This window comes from Oncorhynchus tshawytscha, linkage group LG25, assembly GCF_018296145.1.
Source record: "Oncorhynchus tshawytscha isolate Ot180627B linkage group LG25, Otsh_v2.0, whole genome shotgun sequence".
In the NCBI taxonomy this organism is placed as follows: Eukaryota; Metazoa; Chordata; class Actinopteri; order Salmoniformes; family Salmonidae; genus Oncorhynchus; species Oncorhynchus tshawytscha.
In genome coordinates, this window is record NC_056453.1 from 31,614,060 (window position 1) to 31,633,109 (window position 19,050).

General features: G+C 44.1%; 1 protein-coding gene across 1 annotated transcript in view; it reads right to left on the reverse strand.

Moving 5' to 3' along the window:
* LOC112224603 (proteasome activator complex subunit 4B) overlaps nt 1-19,050 on the reverse strand; it is a 66,867-nt gene that overhangs the window by 22,824 nt on the left and 24,993 nt on the right. Inside the window, 11 exon segments of the mRNA XM_042306238.1 lie at nt 82-239; nt 5,237-5,452; nt 5,691-5,758; nt 5,978-6,146; nt 6,230-6,380; nt 8,837-8,991; nt 9,146-9,332; nt 9,752-10,017; nt 12,712-12,804; nt 16,053-16,175; nt 18,726-18,800. Of these exon segments, the coding sequence (XP_042162172.1) occupies nt 82-239; nt 5,237-5,452; nt 5,691-5,758; nt 5,978-6,146; nt 6,230-6,380; nt 8,837-8,991; nt 9,146-9,332; nt 9,752-10,017; nt 12,712-12,804; nt 16,053-16,175; nt 18,726-18,800 (1,661 nt within the window).

Genomic DNA, 19,050 nt, shown 5'->3' on the forward strand with positions numbered 1-19,050 from the left:
TCTGTGTTTGTCTGTTTGATAACAGATGAATAGGACCATTTTCTCACTATCTTTTAGTTAGTTACTTTGTTGATCCCTCACCTGGTCATGTCCCGTTCCCCCTGGGCGTATCTCTGTAGTCGGAGCAGCTCTGGCTGTAGGATCAGGTCTAGAACGTAGAACACAAAGCTGGTCTCCTCCATTCTGGGGACGTGCCACTGGATGTTCAGGTTCCACAGGTCCCCCGGACGACCCCAATCCTGGAGACACAGAGAGAAAAATTGTTTCATTCTGGATCAAAAAGGGGTTTAGGTGGTGGGCGTGAGTAGAGCCCAACCCATATATCAGACGATATTGTCCTTTTACTGATACATCGGTCAATAATTCCGCCGATAACCAATATTCAATAAATATGATGAAACAAACTCATCTCAATCCAATCTGAACACTTGCGGCCATTCTCATTATGTGTTATTGTAACCATGTATTAGACATTTGCTCTGTTGGATGGAAATTTGCGAGAATTCAGTGTGGAAAAAATTATACTTTTTAATTTCTTTGCAGTAAAACAGTATAAATCAACATCAGTATGTTTTGTCCCCCCCAAAAAACACATTGGTTGGGCTGTAGGGGTGTGGCCAGTGGCGTAGCTTCAGCCGGTGTAGCCGCACCATACATGGGCCCAGTGACGGGCCCAGATTTGTGGAGCCATGGGTCCCCTATGTAATTTGAATACTGCCCCACCATGCCCAAGTATTAATTGTTAACGCAGGTCCATCTCGTATACGATTTGACGAGAAGATCTTTCTTTAAAGTAGGCGATATGATAAATAATCCCACTGCTGGCTTCACCAACTAAATGTATTTTTGACATTACATAGGTCAGCATGATATTTTAGTGTATTGATGACGATAAATCAAATAAAATTTGCTAAATAAATCATATTATTCAAAACCATGTTAAGATAATGAAATGCATTATGGGATTCATTGTGCAAATACTCTCTAAAGCATTGTTGTTTGTGTCATCATTTTAAGCAATAGTTGAGCTAGCTATCAAGAGACAACGGCCGAAAAAAGAGAGAAAGTTGAGTAACGTGAGTAATGCAGCAAATTTCTGGCGGCAGGTGTTGGAGCGCATAGTTAATGTAACTCTCATACTTACATCATATAATTCGGCGTTCAGATGGCACCTTGAAAAGCTGGGGCAGGCCAACAGTGGGAATTTTCTCAGTATAATCAAACTGCTGTCATTTTTACGACCCAGTTCTGAAAGAACTTTTAGAACGCCCAGCAGGTTCCGTTAACTATCTCTGTCCTCAAATCCAAAATGAGCTGATTTATATCTTAGCTGCGTGAGTGAAGTGTGACATTCAGGGAGAGATGCAGGAAGCCCCATTTTTATCCTACTATTATGGACACCACACCAGATGTATCCAAATTAGACCAGTTAAGTCAAAGTTTCTCTATATGACCGTGATAAGGGATGCAAATAATGTGGCCACCACAGAGTTTTGGCGATTTCTGGAGACTGCTTACACATCAGTAGCTGAGATTCAACATAAAATCCTGGCAGCATAGAGGATAATGGGCTGGATATTTCAAAATGTGGTGGGCAGGGGTATGATGGAGCTGCTAACATGAGCAGGGTCTATTCGGGTGTGCAGGCCAGAATATCCATGTGCATTGTGCGCGGCGCAGTCTTAACCTGGCTCTCAACAACTGTTAAAAATGTGCCATCGATTAAACAGTTTTATGATATTGTTGAACTGTTATACACCTTCTCCGGGCATAGCATAAAGAGATGGTCAATGATGAGTGGTATTTTTGATTTTGCATCAGAAACAGAAAATGTAACTAAAACGACTGTGTCCCACCCGCTGGTCATCTAGATAGGAGTCCCTTGCCACCCTGAGATACAGATATGTGGACGTAATGAAGGACCCCACCAAGATGGTGCTTTTAAGTGACAAGAAGGACGAGAGGGATGATGATTTTTTTTACCTTTATTCGTTCTGCAGACTAAGGTTTTAGAAAATGTGAAGGTCAGCCTACTAAGGACATAGAGGTCCTGTCCGGATTCCCACAGGATTTTGACAAAGCCAAAGTCACTGCAAAGACCCTTGCTGACAGGAGCTCAGAACACATTTGAAGACACTCGGAGAAGGAAGGCGATGCGTCATTTTGATGAGCTATGTGAGGACAAGCGACTGTCTGATGGGGAGAGTCAATTTAGAGCCAGCGTCTTTAATGCAAACCTTGACATCGTTATCCACCAGCTGTCAAACAGATTTAAAAGTCTGCGGGCAACAACGAGTCTGTTTGACTCCATCCATCCCACTACCCTGGCCAACGCAGATGATGCGCTCTACGAGACAGCCAGCCGGCTGACTGAACATTACAGATATATCAGCAAGTTTCCCTGGCCAATTACTCTGTTTCAGGGCCTGTTTTAAGAAGGAAATAGCAAAGCACACTACAGTGAGAGACCTGGCCAATATGCTAATTTTGAATTACAATTCAGTCACTGCTACATTTGGGGAAGTAGTTACAGCGATGCTCCTTTTTGTGACTGCCTGTAACGGTAGCCAGTGCCGAGCGCTCCTTTTCCAAATGGAAAATAATTCAATCATGGGAGCAGCTGAGAAGCAGCATGGGACAGGAGAGACTGAGTGGGTTGGCCATTCTGTCCATTGAAAACACCAGGGCCAGGACCATGGATTTGAATGCCATAGTCCCGTCGAATGCCAATCAAATAAGTGAGTAAGCTTATATTTTTAAAGGGCAGGCTACCCAGACAGCCTATAGAATTAATTTACATTGCTTGTCAATCTACGACTATGATCGATATGTCTTTGGAAACCATGTTCTGGTGCACGGCCGCTGAGCCATTTCATTGTCATCATAGCCTATACTTTTAACTAGGCTATAAGAATAATAGTAAGCACATACACATCATATACTGTTAAAAAGCATGCTGCCATTTAAGACATCTGTTTGAATGCTCCACTTGATTGACTTGCTGGTGTTTTTGCAATAGGCCTCTGCGGGAGGCAGGTCATCTGAAATAGCGGTATGTCAGTTTTGACCCTCTGCATAACTTCAGCGAACATGTACTGGGTCATCAGCTGTGTTTCAGTGTCTGTCAAGAGATTGATCTATATATTTATGTTTTATAATATAGGCTATTACCTATTATTTGCAGATAAAATAGGGTGGTTTCTGACCGCTTTGTGTTTCTGTGGTGCTGAACGACTTATATGGGTTCATTTCTGACCACCGTCCATGGTGCTGAATGTATTGGCTATATTGCGGCTTCTCTGGTAACAGCTTCAAATGTGCCCTTAGATTAGGTTCTGCTCTGCTGTTACAATGCTTAGTAATATTAACGCACAGCCTTACCAACAAAATGATTTACATTTTACGGGAAATATTGGTGGTGACAGGGGACTAATGTTTTTGGGCACCTGGACCCGTCATGATTAAGCTACACTACTTGGCATGGCAATGGCCATGGTCGGTCTGTCAGCACAGCTGAAATTTGTCTGACCACTAGGAAATAACATTTGAGGCTCCCATCTTGGTGGTGGAGAAGATTTTGGTGTTTTAAAGCAAATTTCCTGCATTCTACACATTTCTTCAGTAGCTTAGAGACATTTTTCAATTTAAAGCAAATTTCCTGCAATTCTACACATTTTGCCTTGGAGCTGAAATACAGGAAATTTTTCTTGAGGCAAGCCCAAATCGGTGATTGGTCAACAGTTGGAATTCTTCAGTAAGGTCATTGTTGTCCTTCAACGAGAGAAGACTAGTTTTTGTCATTCACATTTTGCCATTTAGAAATACTGCACCAAACATCTTAGTTAGATGTACGACAAATCTCCTCAGCAAAAACGTTGAAATCAATGACAGATTTCTTGAGTCATCTTAGATTAATTAAGACTATTTTGAGGAAGTGTATACTGGACAAACAGTACTATTGACACTTTTTTCTTGTTTTTCAAGCGAATGTCTTAAGGGAGTATGCGAGCACTCGTTCGGGTCGCCTAGCCCACTTTGGCTAGCAAAACTGAAGCATGCTGACACAATTACTCAATGAAAGGGGGCAGCAATGAGCGAGCCTGCAACATCACTTCCTGTAGTAGCTCAAACTGCGCATGTTATGTCTCCATGAGATGTCATCTTAACCAACTTCGTTTGGCCTAAATGCACTATTGAGTCTTCACATAGGAATCAATGGTTTAGTCCATTCATATATAGTCAATGACATGCACGCAAATAACACACACACACAGACATACAAAACACACACGTGCTTGTCTTGTAGTCCTGACATCAATTCTAAGAACCTTATTTGGCATCTAGTGCCATACAGGCTTTAATCCGTTCAGCTAGCCAACAAGCTGCCCTGGGGTGTGTCCCAACAATCTCTCCTTCCTCCTGAAGTGAACATTCATTCACTACTCCACACACATTTTAAAGCATTGAATTGTTAAAAGGCATGGCCTGGATATACCAGGTATTTCCTTTAAAATCCATGAAAGTGCACACTTCAGGGAGAAAGGTTATGTCTCTACCTCTACTGGGGGTGACAGAGTGAAGACATAATAGGATCACATGCCAGGCCATAGAGATGGATAGAGGGTGCACTTGCCACAAAAGCCTTTTAGTGTGGGCTGGGATTTCACAATTGTACTTCCTATGGGCAAAGATAGGTGTCCTCTATCCATCTCTATGGACCCTTCTCACTGACTAAGTGGACAGGGGGAGGGCTGAAGAGAGTAAATGAGGAAGGGAGGAGGGAGAAATATAGAGTTAACAGGGCAGAGGCATGTTATGCACTGGACCACTACTAGTCTGGTCTAGTTCCTTTGACACACTTTCTTACCGAAGGTCCAGAGTGACTGATAAATGATAAGACCAATCAAGAAGATAATGTAAAAAGGTATAAAATAACACCATTTGTGATAGAAATGTGCTCGATAATCACCATTTTTCACGGTCTTCTGGGTTATAAATATATATTCCTAACAAAGAATATGTAGCAGAAATTTGGCAGGCAGGAATCTGAAAAAATATAAAACTAAAGTTTTGAACTTGATACCTTGATGGTTAGGTAGTCCTATATGGGCTGTTGAAAGTCACCTGGTACACTGCAGTACTCTGTGGGGTAGATAGATGTGTTACCCCTAACACCAGCCCTGCATGTACCACTAACTCTAACCTAGCCCTGTACTTAACCCTATACTGTACATACCTTGATGGGCAGGTAGTCCTGTGTGGGCTGCTGAAAGCCTCCAGGTACACTGCAGTACTCTGTGGGGTAGATGAGGGCTGTAGACCTCAGGATATGATGCAGCAGGTTACAGGCCAGGGTGTAGCCCTGTTTACACTTTAGATGGAGGGTCAGCTGCAGGATCTGAACCAGCTGGGTGCTGTAGGGAAGGATCTTGTCCCCGTCCACACGAGTCACCTGGGGAGAACAAGGTTAGGAGAGAAAATACAGACTGCACCTGTGTTCTGTTCATTAGGGCACAATTATTTTTATTTATTTTGCTACGGAAAACAAAAATAAGCTTTCTTATCAGATAACATTAGGTTAGTAACTCCCGCATTTCAAAAATGTTTTCCTGTTTGGTGTCTACTGACAGGTGAAGGGAACAAGAGAGTCTTTCAGTCCAGTCGGTATGAACACAGGATGATGACCTCACCTCTGACAGTAGCTGAAGGTTCCATAGTAACTCCTTATCCAGTTCCTCCTCACTCAACACCTCTTCATCTGGAAATCATCAAGAACAACACGACAGAGATAGTGAGATACTCTGAGGCCAACTCAGAACAAGGACCCAATGATTCCCACTTCTCCCCAACTCTAAGCCCTCCATAGCAAATCAGCACACAGCATCATCATGATCAAATCATGGCTTGATTAAATCAAGATTTGAATTTATAGCCCTGCACATAAACAGAACACACGTCCTACTTAGTGAATACTTACTGACAGCGATCTGGTTTATGGCATTGCAGCAGTGGGGTACAAAAAGCTTCAGAGACTGTGCCGGGTGACACTTGGAAGCTGCTCTGCACATGTCAGCCACCATCCTGCCAGCCACACGAGTCTCAAAGATGTTGGTGGTGGCAAAGTTGAAGACCTTCTCCAGAGCCACCTGAGTACAGCCAGGAGAAACAAACGGTTGAGTGTGAGTGAGTGAGTGAGTGAGTGAGTGAGTGAGTGAGTGAGTGAGTCTACCTTGAAGATGTCTATGGAGCACTGTGTGAGAATGGTGCTGAAGGTAGAAGATAGTCCCAGCTCCACCAGGCTCTCCAGATGGGTCATCTTCTCTGTCTCTGTCTCCTCTCTGGTCTGCTCTAGAGTACTGCTGTCTATCAGGGCAAAACACCTGGACAGAGATAAACACATGCACAGACACAGTTTAGAACTGCTATGCTGTTCCACTGATGACATGTATGCATACATAGGCTACATACATCACCAAAAGTATGTGGACACCTGAACATCTCATTCCAAAAATCATGGGCATTACTATGGAGTTGGTCCCCAATTGACTGCTATTACAGACCACTCTTCTGGGAATGCTTTCCACTAGATGTTGGAACATTGCTGCGGGGACTTGATTCCATTCAGCCACAAGAGCATTAGTGAGGTCGGCACTGATGTTGGCCAATTAGGCCTGGCTCACAGCCTGCATTCCAATTGATTCCAAAGGTGTTTGATGGGATTGAGGTCGAACGATTATGATTTTTCAACGTCGATACCGATTATTGGAGGACCAAAAAAAGCTGATTCCTATTCACACATTTGTAATAATGACAATTACAACAATACTGAATAAACACTTATTTCAACTTAATATAATACATTAATAAAATCAATTTAGTCTCAAATAAATAATAAAACATTTTCAATTTGGTTTAAATAATGCAAAAACACAGTGATGGAGAAGTAATAGTGCAATATGTGCCATGTAAAAAAGCATTTAAGTTCCTTGCTCAGAACATGAGAACACATGAAAGCTGGTGGTTCCTTTTAACATGAGTCTTCAATATTCCCAGTTAAGATTTAGGTTGTAGTTATTATAGGACTCTCTATCTCTCTCTCTCTCTCTCTACCATTTGTATTTCAAATACCTTTGACTATTGGATGTTCTTATAAGCACTATAGTAATGCCAGCCTAATCTCGGGAGTTGATAGGCTGGAAGTCATAAACAGAGCTGTGCTTCAAGCATTGCGAAGAGCTGCTGGCAAACGCAGGAAAGTTCTGTTTGAATGAATGCTTATGAGCCTGCTGCTGCCTACCACCGCTCAGTCAGACTGCTCTATCAAATTATAGACTTAATTATAATATAATAAAACACAGAAATACGAGCCTTTGGTGATTAATATGGTCAAATCCGGAAACTATCATCTAGAAAACAAAACGTTTATTATTTCAGTGAAATACAGAACCGTTAAGTATTTTATCTAACGGGTGGCATCCTTAAGTCTAAATATTGTTGTTACATTGTACAACCTTCAATGTTATGTCATAATTATGTTAAATTCGGACAAATTAATTACGGTCTTTGTTAGGAAGAAATGGTCTTCACACAGTTTGCAACGAGCCAGGCGGCCCAAACTGCTGCATATACCCTGACTCCCTAGTTTCCCTAGTTAATATTGCCTTGCTAACATGAATTTCTTTTAACTAAATATGCAGGTTTAAAAAAATATAAGGCAGGCAGGCATTGATGTTTATGGTTAGGTACATTGGTGCAAAGACAGTGCTTTTTTCGCAAATGCACTTGTTAAAAATCACCCGTTTAGCGAAGTAGGCTGTGATTCGATGATAAATTAACAGGCACCGCATTGATTATTTGCAATGCAGGACAAGTTAGTTAAAATAGTAATATCAACAACCATGTGTAGTTAACTAGTGATTATGTTAAGATTGATGGTTTTTTATAAGATAAGTTTAATGCTAGCTAGCAACTCACCTTGGCTCCTTGCTGTACTCGCGTAACAGGTAGTCAACCAGCCACGCAGTCTCCTCGTGGAGTGCAATCTAATCGGCTATAATCGGTGACAAAAAAATGCCAATTACCGATTGTTATGAAAACTTGAAATCGGCCCAAATTAATCGGTCATGCCGATTAATCGGTCGACCTCTAGTCAGGACTCTGTGTAGGCCAGTCAAGTTCTTCTACACCGATCTCGACAAACCATTTCTGCACGGACCTCGCTTTGTGCACAGGGGCCTTGTCATGCTGAAACAAAAAATGGCCTTCTCCAAACTGTAGCCACAAAGTTGGAAGCACAAATTTGTCTAGAATGTCATTGTATGCTGTAGCGTTAAGATTTCCCTTCACTGTAAGGGGCCTAGCCCGAACTATGAAAAACAGCCCCAGATCATTATTCCTTCTCCACCAAACTTTACAGTCAGCACTATGCATTGGGGCAGGAAGCCCTCTCCTGGCTTCCGCCAAACCCAGATTTGTCCATCGGACTGCCAAGAGGTGAAGCGTAATTCATCACGGCAGAGAACGCGTTTCCACTGCTCCACAGTCTAATGGCGGTGAACTTTACACCACTCCAGCCGACTATTGGCATTGCGCATGGTGATCTTAGACTTGTGTGCGGCCGCACGGCAACGGAAACCCATTGAAGCTGACGCTGTTTCCAGAGGCAGTTTGGAACTCGGTAGTGAGGGTTGCAACAGAGGACAGAAGATTTGTACATGCTTCAACACTCGCGGTCCCGTTCTGTGAGCTTGTGAAATAACCAAAATCACTCATTTGAAGGGGTGTCCACAATACTTGTATATATAGTGTACATTGACTTCGTTCTCCATACTCATACCTGTCCATGAACTGAAGAACAAAGTCCTCAAACTCTGCAGAGGCTGAGCACATCTCTCTCTCCACCTCTGTCAGGTCGCTCCTTTCATGAACAGCAGATGAACAGTCCACCAAAGGCACAAGAGTCGCAAACGTAGCAATGAATTGGAATGTTATCTGGAGAAAGGAGGGAGAGCAAAAGTTAGACCTGCAACACACACACACACACACACACACACACACACACAAACACACACACAAACACACTTCCAAATTGATGACAATCTAGGCCTACGAGAGCTTCTTCTTTCCCCTGAACTCCATTACCTACCATGCACTTGCTGAAGTCGTTGGGGTCGACCCCGGGAAGGGCCCGCATGAGGAGGGGCAGCATGTGTGTGGGGCCCTCGGGGAAGCGCTGGCCCCCAGACACCAGGCTGCGAGCCACACCGATCATACAGCTCAGGGTGGCAGTCAGTTGGTGGGGCTCTGTCAGTGTCTCCATAGCAGGGTAGGTTCTATAAAGAGAGCACAAGACAGAATTGAGAAACATAAATGTCAAATACTGCCAAAAATATTGTGATATGATATTTTGGCTATATTGCCCAGCCCTAAGACAAATAGCTTTGTTTAATGTGTTTGTGATATTTGCCTTAGAACTGTAGTTAATCTGCCTCTTGGAATACAGAACCCCATTCCAATTCTTCCCTCTGTATCCTCTACCCAGTGTTTCCCATAGATTAGCCTATTTTCCAGGCAGAGTACACAAGTCCCGATTTAACATTCAGGGAGTCTAAAGTTAAATAGAAATCAACTAAAGGGTTGAAGGCTTTAGGCATTGAGGGACAACAGATGTTGTGGGGCCCGCCCCATCTATACAATGAAAGAAGAAACACTGCCCATCCACTATTCAGACAGAAAGTTTAATTTGACTCACTTCTCCAGCACTGGTGGTATGACAAGTTCGGGCCTCATGAGGGCCAGGTTCTGCAAGGCTTGAGCAGCGTCCAGACTGCCTGTCTTACTGAACATGGCCAGCAGCACCGGCTGCATCATACTCTCCACGAACGCTGTGATGTCCGCCTCTGTCATCTTGTGGCTGTCCGGTACTGGCGTGAGCCACGTGGGTTTCCGGTAGCGCTCCCGGTGGAGCCGCCGCACCACACTGGCCGGGAGGCGCTGCAGCAGCTTCATCAACTTCATCTGGGGATAAAGAGACAGACAGGTGTGAGGACATGAAAACAGAGACAGGTGTGAGGACATGAAAACAGAGACAGACAGGGTTAGAGAGACACTGGCTGAGAGACCGGTGGAAGGACATAAAGACAGACCGGTGGGAGGACATAAAGACAGACCGGTGGGAGGACATAAAGACAGACCGGTGGGAGGACATAAAGACAGACCGGTGGGAGGACACTAGCTACACTAGTTCATTTAGCAGACAAGATCTGCTTAGAATTCCGTGGCATTATTTTATAGTAGAAGAATAGAATTGAACAAAGCTGAATAAAATAAAGGATATTTTCTGTCATGCTGGAGGATGTTTCAGGCAGCAGAAAGTCTGGAGACGCCGTCGAGAACGATGTCACGTGCTCAGTGTGAACCTGCTTTCATCTGTGAAGAGCACAGGGCGCCAGTGGCGAATTTACCAATCTTGGTGTTCTCTGGCAAATGCCAAATGTCCTGCACGGTGTTGGGCTGTAAGCACAACCCCCAACTGTGGACATCGGGCCCTCATACCACCCTCATGAAGTCTGTTTCTGACCGTTTGAGCAGACACATGCACATTTGTGGCCTGCTGGAGGTCATTTTGCAGGGCTCTGGCAGTGCTCCTCCTGCTCCTCCTTGCACAAAAGGCGGAGGTAGCGGTCCTGCTGCTGGGTTGTTGCCCTCCTACAGCCTCCTCCACGTCTCCTGATGTACTGGCCTGTCTCCTGGTTGCGCCTCCATGCTCGGGACAATACGCTGACAGACACAGCAAACCTTCTTGCCACAGCTCGCATTGATGTGTCATCCTGGATGAGCTGCACTACCTGAGCCACTTGTGTGGGTTGTAGACTCAGTCTCATGCTACCACTAGAGTGAAAGCACCACCAGCATTCAAAAGTGACCAAAACATCAGTCAGGAAGCATAGGAACTGAGAAGTGGTCTGTGGTCACCACTTGCAGAACCACTCCTTTATTGGGGGTGTCTTGCTAAATGCCTATAATTTCCACCTGTTGTCTATTCCATTTGCACAACAGCATGTGAAATGTATTGTCAATCAGTGTTGCTTCCTAAGTGGACAGTTTGATTTCACAGAAGTGTGATTGACTTGGAGTTACATTGTGTTGTTTAAGTGTTCCCTTTATTTTATTGAGCAGTGTATAATTCACAAGTGATAGGCTAATATTGATACCTATCAACCTATTCCTGATTTAATTTTGTCTTTACGTATACTAAATAATATATGTGTGACATTTGGTTTGATTTAGAATGGACCATTATCATGCACCTGTCTCGAAACCGGGGCAGCGGGAAAAAAATACATTTCGTTGATTCAATTAAATAGTGAATGAAGGACACTTTTCCCTGTGGTTTATTTTCATGCCAGTCAGGTAGGCTATACTTAATATTAGGAAAGTTGAGAAATAAATATAGTAGGCCTAGCCTATACAAAGCTGATCCTTTTAATAAAGGCCATCATTCTGTTTTTTCATGCAATTGCATAGCCTATAGAAATGTTGGCAACATGAGCTCATGGGCTCTCATGAAGTGTTTGATTAGATTATTGAACAAATTTGCATTGATGTCAGAGTGATTAGAGGGACAATAGAGTACTGAGTACCAGGCAGTTAAAGTTTTGAAGGCTACTAAAGACCATCAGCAGCATCAGAGCTTAGAGAAGCCTAATTACCCTGACAAAATGGTCATGTGGAATTTGACTGCCTTCATGACACATGACCGCCGGTGTGGCGGTAATACAGTCACCGCAACAGCCCTAGTCAGGACAGCATGGCCTTAGAACCAATAACCCATCAGGACAGCATGGCCTTAGAACCAATAATCCGTCAGGACAGCATGGCCTTAGAACCAATAACCCATCAGGACAGCATGGCCTTAGATTGTGCACAGTTTCATCTCTATATAAAGACCGACGAACTAAGATCTGAAATGTCTGTCACAGATCCAGCTCCCTAAGTGGCTGACGGAATGTCAAATGTCAGGCCAAAGTCATTTTATTAATCCTAAACAAACCCTGTGTCTTTCTATGTCACTTCAGTGATGACCATTACATTACACAATACAACTTTTGCCAAGCCAGGACACATAGTACCCTCAAATTGGACACAGGTCCCAAGAACGTCAGGTTGTCTGTACACATTCACCTACTTGCAATAAAACCTCAACATCTGAGGGGTCAGGAGAGAAACTCACGAGTTGCTGGGGGTTTCCCAGCAACAAAACAGGGTCACAAACAACTCTCCCTCCAGACCTGGGTACAAGAACAAAATCTTTCAAATACTTTTAAAGTTCACTTTAGCTGGAGTGCCAAATGAGCAGGGTGTGCACTTTTATGAGCATTCTATTGCGTCAGAAAGGCTCAATCGAGCCCAGGTTTTGTATTTGTAATGGTATCTGAACCCAGGTCTATGTCCCTCACCCATAAATAAAGATTTGTGTATGACTGAAGACACTGCCTGTAGCCAGAGGCTCTGGTCTGATGACGGAGGGGGGGGATGTTCCTAGAACAGAATGGCGTGTGCCCCCGATATCAGGTTAACCTTTAATAGCACGGCTGGTTGCTGCCTCTCTCTCATATGTCATCAGGGTGTTATTTCTGAACTAACAGTACTAGCAGATCCTGTGCCTTCCAAAGAAGGCATCCACAGGAAGTGAGAGTTCTAGTGACTCACCAGCCAGCGTCCATGGTTGGATGGGTGGAAGAAAGATGTGATGCTGTTGAAAAGGCCACTGAGCTGTGCCTGGGCTTGCTTACTGGGGCCTCCCTGCAATCACAGAAACAGACGCTTAACATTAAAATACACACACACACACACACACACACACACACACACACACACACACACACACACACACACACACACACACACACACACACACACACACACACACACACACACATATATATGTACACTAAAGAGGCCTTTCTACTGACTGTGAAAAACACCAAAAGAAAGATGCCCAGGGTCCCTGCTCATCTGTGTGAATGTGCCTTAGGTATGCTGCGAGACATAAGGACTGCAGATGTTGCCAGGGCAATAAATTGCAATGTCCCTACTGTGAGATGCCTAAGCCAGAGCTACAGGGAGACAGGATGGACATCTGATCGTCCTCGCAGTGGCAGACCACGTGTAACAACACCCGCACAGGATCGGTACATCCGAACATCATACTTGCGGGACAGGTACAGGATGGCAACAACTGCCCGAGTTACACCAGGAACGCACAATCCCTCCTTCAGTGCTCAGACTGTCCACAATAGGCTGAGAGAGGCTGGACTGAGGGCTTGTAGGCATGTGTAAGGCAGGTCCTCCCCAGACATCACCAGCAACAACGTCGCCTACGGGCACGAACCCACCGTCGTTGGACCAGACAGGACGGGCAAAAAGTGTTCTTCAGTTGTGGTTTTGTCTCACCAGGGGTGATGGTCGGATTCGCATTTATCGTCGAAGGAATGAGTGTTACACCGAGGCCTGTCCTCTGGAGCGGGTTCAATTTGGAGGTGGAGGGTCCGTCATGGTCTAGGGCAGTGTGTCACAGCAACATCGGACTGAGCTTGTTGTCATTGCAGGCAATCTCAACGCTGTGCGTTATGGGGAAGACATCCTCCTCCCTCACGTGGTACCCTTCCTGCAGGCTCATCCTGACATGACCCACCAGCATGACAATGCCACCAGCCATACTGGTCGTTCTGTGCGTGATTTCCTGCAAGACAGGAATGTCAGTGTTCTGCCATGGCCAGCGAAGAGCTCGGGTCTCAATCCCATTGAGCACGTCTGGGACCTGTTGGACCGGAAGGTGAGGGCTAGGGCCATTCCCCCAGAAATGTCCAGGAACTTGCAGGTGCCTTGGTGGAAGAGTGGGGTAACATCTCACAGCAAGAACGGGCAAATCTGGTGCAGTCCATGAGGAGGAGATGCCTTGCAGTACTTAATGCAGCTGGTGGCCACACCAGAACCTGACTGTTACTTTTGATGTCAACCCCCCCATTTGTTCAGGGACACATTATTCCATTTCTGTTACCACATGTCTGAACTTGTTCAGTTTATGTCTCAGTTGTTGAATCTTGTTATGGTTATACAAATATTTACACATGTTAAGTTTTCTGAAAATAAACGCAGTTGACAGTGAGACGCAGTTTCTTTTTTTGCTGAGTTTAAATATAATTCCATTGTTCTTTTTCGTAACCTTATTTAGGGGTACTATGGCATCTTGTTAAAGTATTTTTATGGCACGTGAACAAGCACAGTGAAATGCCTTTCATCAATCTCTAAACCCATTAATGCATGAATCAATAACAATGTAAAACTAAAAATAACTTAAGGTAGAACAAAAACACATGAGGAAGTACGTAATCATAGTACATACAGGGTCAGTTCCAGTACCATATTTGCAGTGTGCAGGGATACTGGAGTGAGAGGGGTAGATATGTACAATATACGGTTAAGGTGACTAGACGTCAGGATATATGATGATTGTATATGAGTGGGTGTGGTTGTGTCAAGTGTCCATATAAATGTACGTGCATATTATGTGTGTGTGTGAGCTAATGATGGTGTGTGTGTTTGTGTGTGTGCACGCGAAGGGCCCTGTGAGTGTGCATAGACTGTGCAAAAATAAAAAATATACAATGCACGGGTCAATTCAGATAGTCCATATAGCCATTTTGTTAGCCATCTTATGGCTTGGGGACAGAAGCTGTTCAGGAGCCTGTTGGTGTCAGAGTTGATGCACCGGTACCGCTTGCTGTGCGGAAGCACAGCCATACCAAGCAGTGATGCAGCCAGTCTATATGCTCTCAATGGTTCAGCTGTAGAACCTTTTGAGGATTTGACGGCCCATGCAAAACCTTTTCAACCTCCCGAGGGGCAATAGGCGCTGACGCCCATTCTTCACGACTGTGTGCAGACCATTTTAAGTGCTCGCCTCTCGTTTCCTGTAGTCCACAATCAGCTCCTTTGCCTTGCTGACGTTGAAGGAGAGGTTGTCCAGGATCCAGTTGCAGAGGGAGGTGTTCAGTCCCAGGGTCCTAAGCTTGGTGACGACCCTGGAGGGGACAATGGCGTTGAATGCTGAGCTGTAGACAATGAACAGCATTCCCAAATAGGTATTTCTCTTATCTAGGTGGGTGAGGGCAGCGTGGAGTAAAATTGACATTGCACTGTCTATGGATCTGTTGGGCCGGAGTGGGTCTAGGGTGTCTGGGATGCTGGAGATAATGTGTGCCATAACCAGCCCCTCAAAGCACTTTGTCCATATAAATGTATCCCACAAGTTGCTATAGGGTAATAGTTATTGTGGCACGAAGCCTTAAGAGTTCTTGGGATCAGGGATGACGGTGGTCATCTTAAAACATGTGGAGATTACAGACTGGGACAAGGAGAGATAAAACAAATTACTGTGAAAATGCCTGCCAGCTACTCTGCGCATGCTCTGAGAACGTGTTCTTGAAGACTGTTGGGCCCCACGGCTTTGCAGGTGTTGGCCTGATTAAAAGACCTTACTCACGTCGGCTTCAGAGAGCGAGATCACCCAGTCCTATGGGTCGGTGGCGGCCCTCACACCCGGCACGATGTTATCATTGTCAAAGTGTGCATAAAAATTAATTGTGTTCATCTGGTAGCGGCATCGTTGGGCAGCTCACGGCTGGTACTTCCTTTGTAATCCGTAATGGACTGTAGCCCCTGCCACATGCGGCAGGCGTGAGAGACTCTGTAGTATGATTCCACCTTATTCCTAAGGATGACTCTAGAGGTCACAGCGGGACTTCTTGTACTCGTTCCTGTCCTCAGCCGTAGCTTCAGGGTTGTCTACGATATCCCTTTAGTTTAGCACCAACCTCTCTGATAAACTAGGGCTTAATGGTATTGCATTGTATGATTACAGTACCCCCCCCCCTCTAAAATACATTTACTTCATTTCTATAAGCCAATTATACATGAACAAAATGTAAATAAACTTGGAGAAATAAAAAGGATTGATTGGGCAACACAGATTGTGTACAGTAACTGACCAGTAAAGCTGAGACCCAGAGGACCACGTGCCCGACGTCGTAGGCGTTTGTCAGGTATCTGGGAACCAGCATCTGACTGGTCCCCACCGGGAGGTTCAGACTACGTAGGATTCTGGTGAAGATCTGGAATCATAAAGGAGCAAAAAGTGTGAAAATGAATACATTATTGTACTTTCATTGAATGTGTTGTCCAATGCAGTGGTTCCTAACTTCAGTCCTCGAGTACCCCAAAAGCATATATTTTTGTTGTATCCCCGGACAAAAAAACCCACTTGATTCAACTCATTGAGGTCCTGATGATTAGTTGACAAGAATCAGGTGTGCTTGTCTGGGGCTACAATAAAAATGTGAAATGATGGTGGTACAGAAGGACAGGAATTGACAACCACTGGCAAATTACATTCTGATCACAGGATACAGTGCATTCAGAAAGTATTCAGACCCCTTGACTTTCCCCACATTTTGTTACGTTACAGCCTTGTTCTAAAAATTATTCAATAATTTTTCCCCCACATCAATCTACACAATACCGCATATTGACAAAGCAAAATCATGGTCAGATTCTTTAGGTGCCTTTTCGCAAACTCCAAGCGGGCTGTCATGTGCCTTTTACTGAGGAGTGGCTTCTGTCTGGCCACTACCTTTAAGGCCTGATTGGTGGAGTGCTGCAGAGATTGTCGTCATTATGGAAGGTTCTCCCATCTCCACAGAGCTCTGGAGCTCTATCAGAGTGACCATCAGGTTCTTCGTCACCTCCCTGACCAAGACCCTTCTCCCCCGATTGCTCAGTTTGGCCGGGAGGCCAGCTCTAGGAAGAGTCTTGGTGGTTCCAAACTTCTTCCATTTGAGAAATATGTTGGCCACTGTGTTCTTGGGGACCTTCAATGCTGCAGATATTTTTTGGTAGCCTTCCACAGATCAGTGCAGAGACACATTCCTGTCTCAGAGCTCTACGGACATTTCCTTCGACCTCATGGCTTGGTTTTTACTCTGACATGTACTGTCAACTGTGGGACCTTATATAGACAGGAGTGTGCCTTTCCAAATCATGTCTAAATCAATTGAATTTACCACAGGTGGACTCCAATTAAGTTGTAGAAACATCTCAAGGATGATTAATGGAAACAGGATGCACCTGAGGTCAATTTCGAGTCTCATAGCAAAGGGTCTGAATACTTATGTAAAGAAGGTATTTCAGTTTTTTTTTTAAATTTTTGATAAATTTGCATTTCTAAAAACCTGTTTTCGCTTTGTCATTATGGACTATTGTGTGTAGATTGATGAGGATTTATTTGTTTTTGAATCCATTTTAGAATACGGCTGTAATGCAACAAAATGTGGAAAAAGTCAAGGGGTCTGAATATGTTCCGAATGCACTGTATATTGTTTTTCATTCATATTTTTTGGGCTACTCAAAAAAAAACAAAAAAATTTTTTCATTCCATTCCATCAGATTTGAGATCAGGGCCTGTTGGCATAATTAAGTCAGATAACTGTGACGTATCTGTATCAAAACACACTAAAAGACAAGCCAGGAGGATCAACAGGGAAATGTGATACCTGTTAGTGGCATTAACTACTGTATCACTTTCAATGGCTGTCTGGTCATGTCTAGCCTGCTATAACATGCACACCAACAACCAATGGTCACAGGTCAAATTATCAGGGAAAAGATCTTTGCAGCCACTACCCTTTCCCCTTCAATGTTTTGCAGATCTGAAGGGTCTGGAAAGGTTTAAGCAGTACAGTGCTTGAGCTTACACCTTATAGATCTGCAAACATGAGTGTTAAAGAACGACTGACCCTAAAAACCAACTAAGCCCTTTGAAAACAACTTATGTGGCATCGATACGAGTCAGAAATATTGATTCTAGTGTCACAATTGACTACAAAATGTAAATAGGATCATTTTGGTAATAAAGTCAGTGTTGTCTAAAACAGACTTTGGAACCCTAGTGCATCACAATAGGGAAATGAAGGTTGGGTTGGTTACAATTATGTCAACAATTCATGCCCCCTTTTGCCCATTAACACGTGAGGCACCGTGTTTTCTGGGAAAAGACTGGGCGAGTTCGCTTTGCATGGCCCAGCTGGGCGGTCAACCTGAGACTGGTGTGTTGTTGGTAAGTAGCTATATTTTGTTTATAGATAGCTATCAACATGTCATTATTTGATAGGCTATGCCACTATGATACTAGGCTATAATAATGTGTTGTAACTAACTACATATATAGCCTCTCCCTAACGTGTAACATGAGGAAAATGTGTATTCCTAACGTTGCACCCGAAGACAAGTTTGATCCCTGCTAGCTAACGTAAGCTAGCTAGCTCATAAATCACACAAACGTGACATGTTTGATGCAGGTTGCCAGCTTTCTTTCAATAACTCAACTGGCTAGAAACTGTCCTTGTTTGTTGTGATTGAAAGGCAAAGACACACCAAAGAAACACCCATAAACCACACCCCCAAGACAACTCTTGTTATTATTCTGTCACTGCCAATAGCATTTCTTAATGAGCATTGATGAAAAACGAGGCCAAATCAGGAAGTAAAGTTGACTTTAAGGCCAAGGGAGTGAATTGGGATCTGCTGGAAGAGATGAATGGTGTGATGGGGTAGGGTGGAATTGATGGGGTAGTGTTATAGGCACAGCTAGACAAATGTGTCCTTACCTTGGGTATATAAGGGTCCCAGTCAATGTAGCCAATGTTGTCGTTGGCCAACCGGGCAAACAGGTTGACAAGATGCTGAGGAAAACATTCATTGAGGAATAAGTTAGCGAATCGCTCAAAGTTTCTGTTTCTATCAAAAGTAATGATGGAAACTGTACCACACACACACACACCGGGCTAATACTACCACACACACACACCGGGCTAATACTACCACACACACACACCAGGCTAATACTACCACACACACACACTCCAGGCTAATACTACCACACACACACCAGGCTAATACTACCACTCACACACCGGGCATCAGGCTAATACT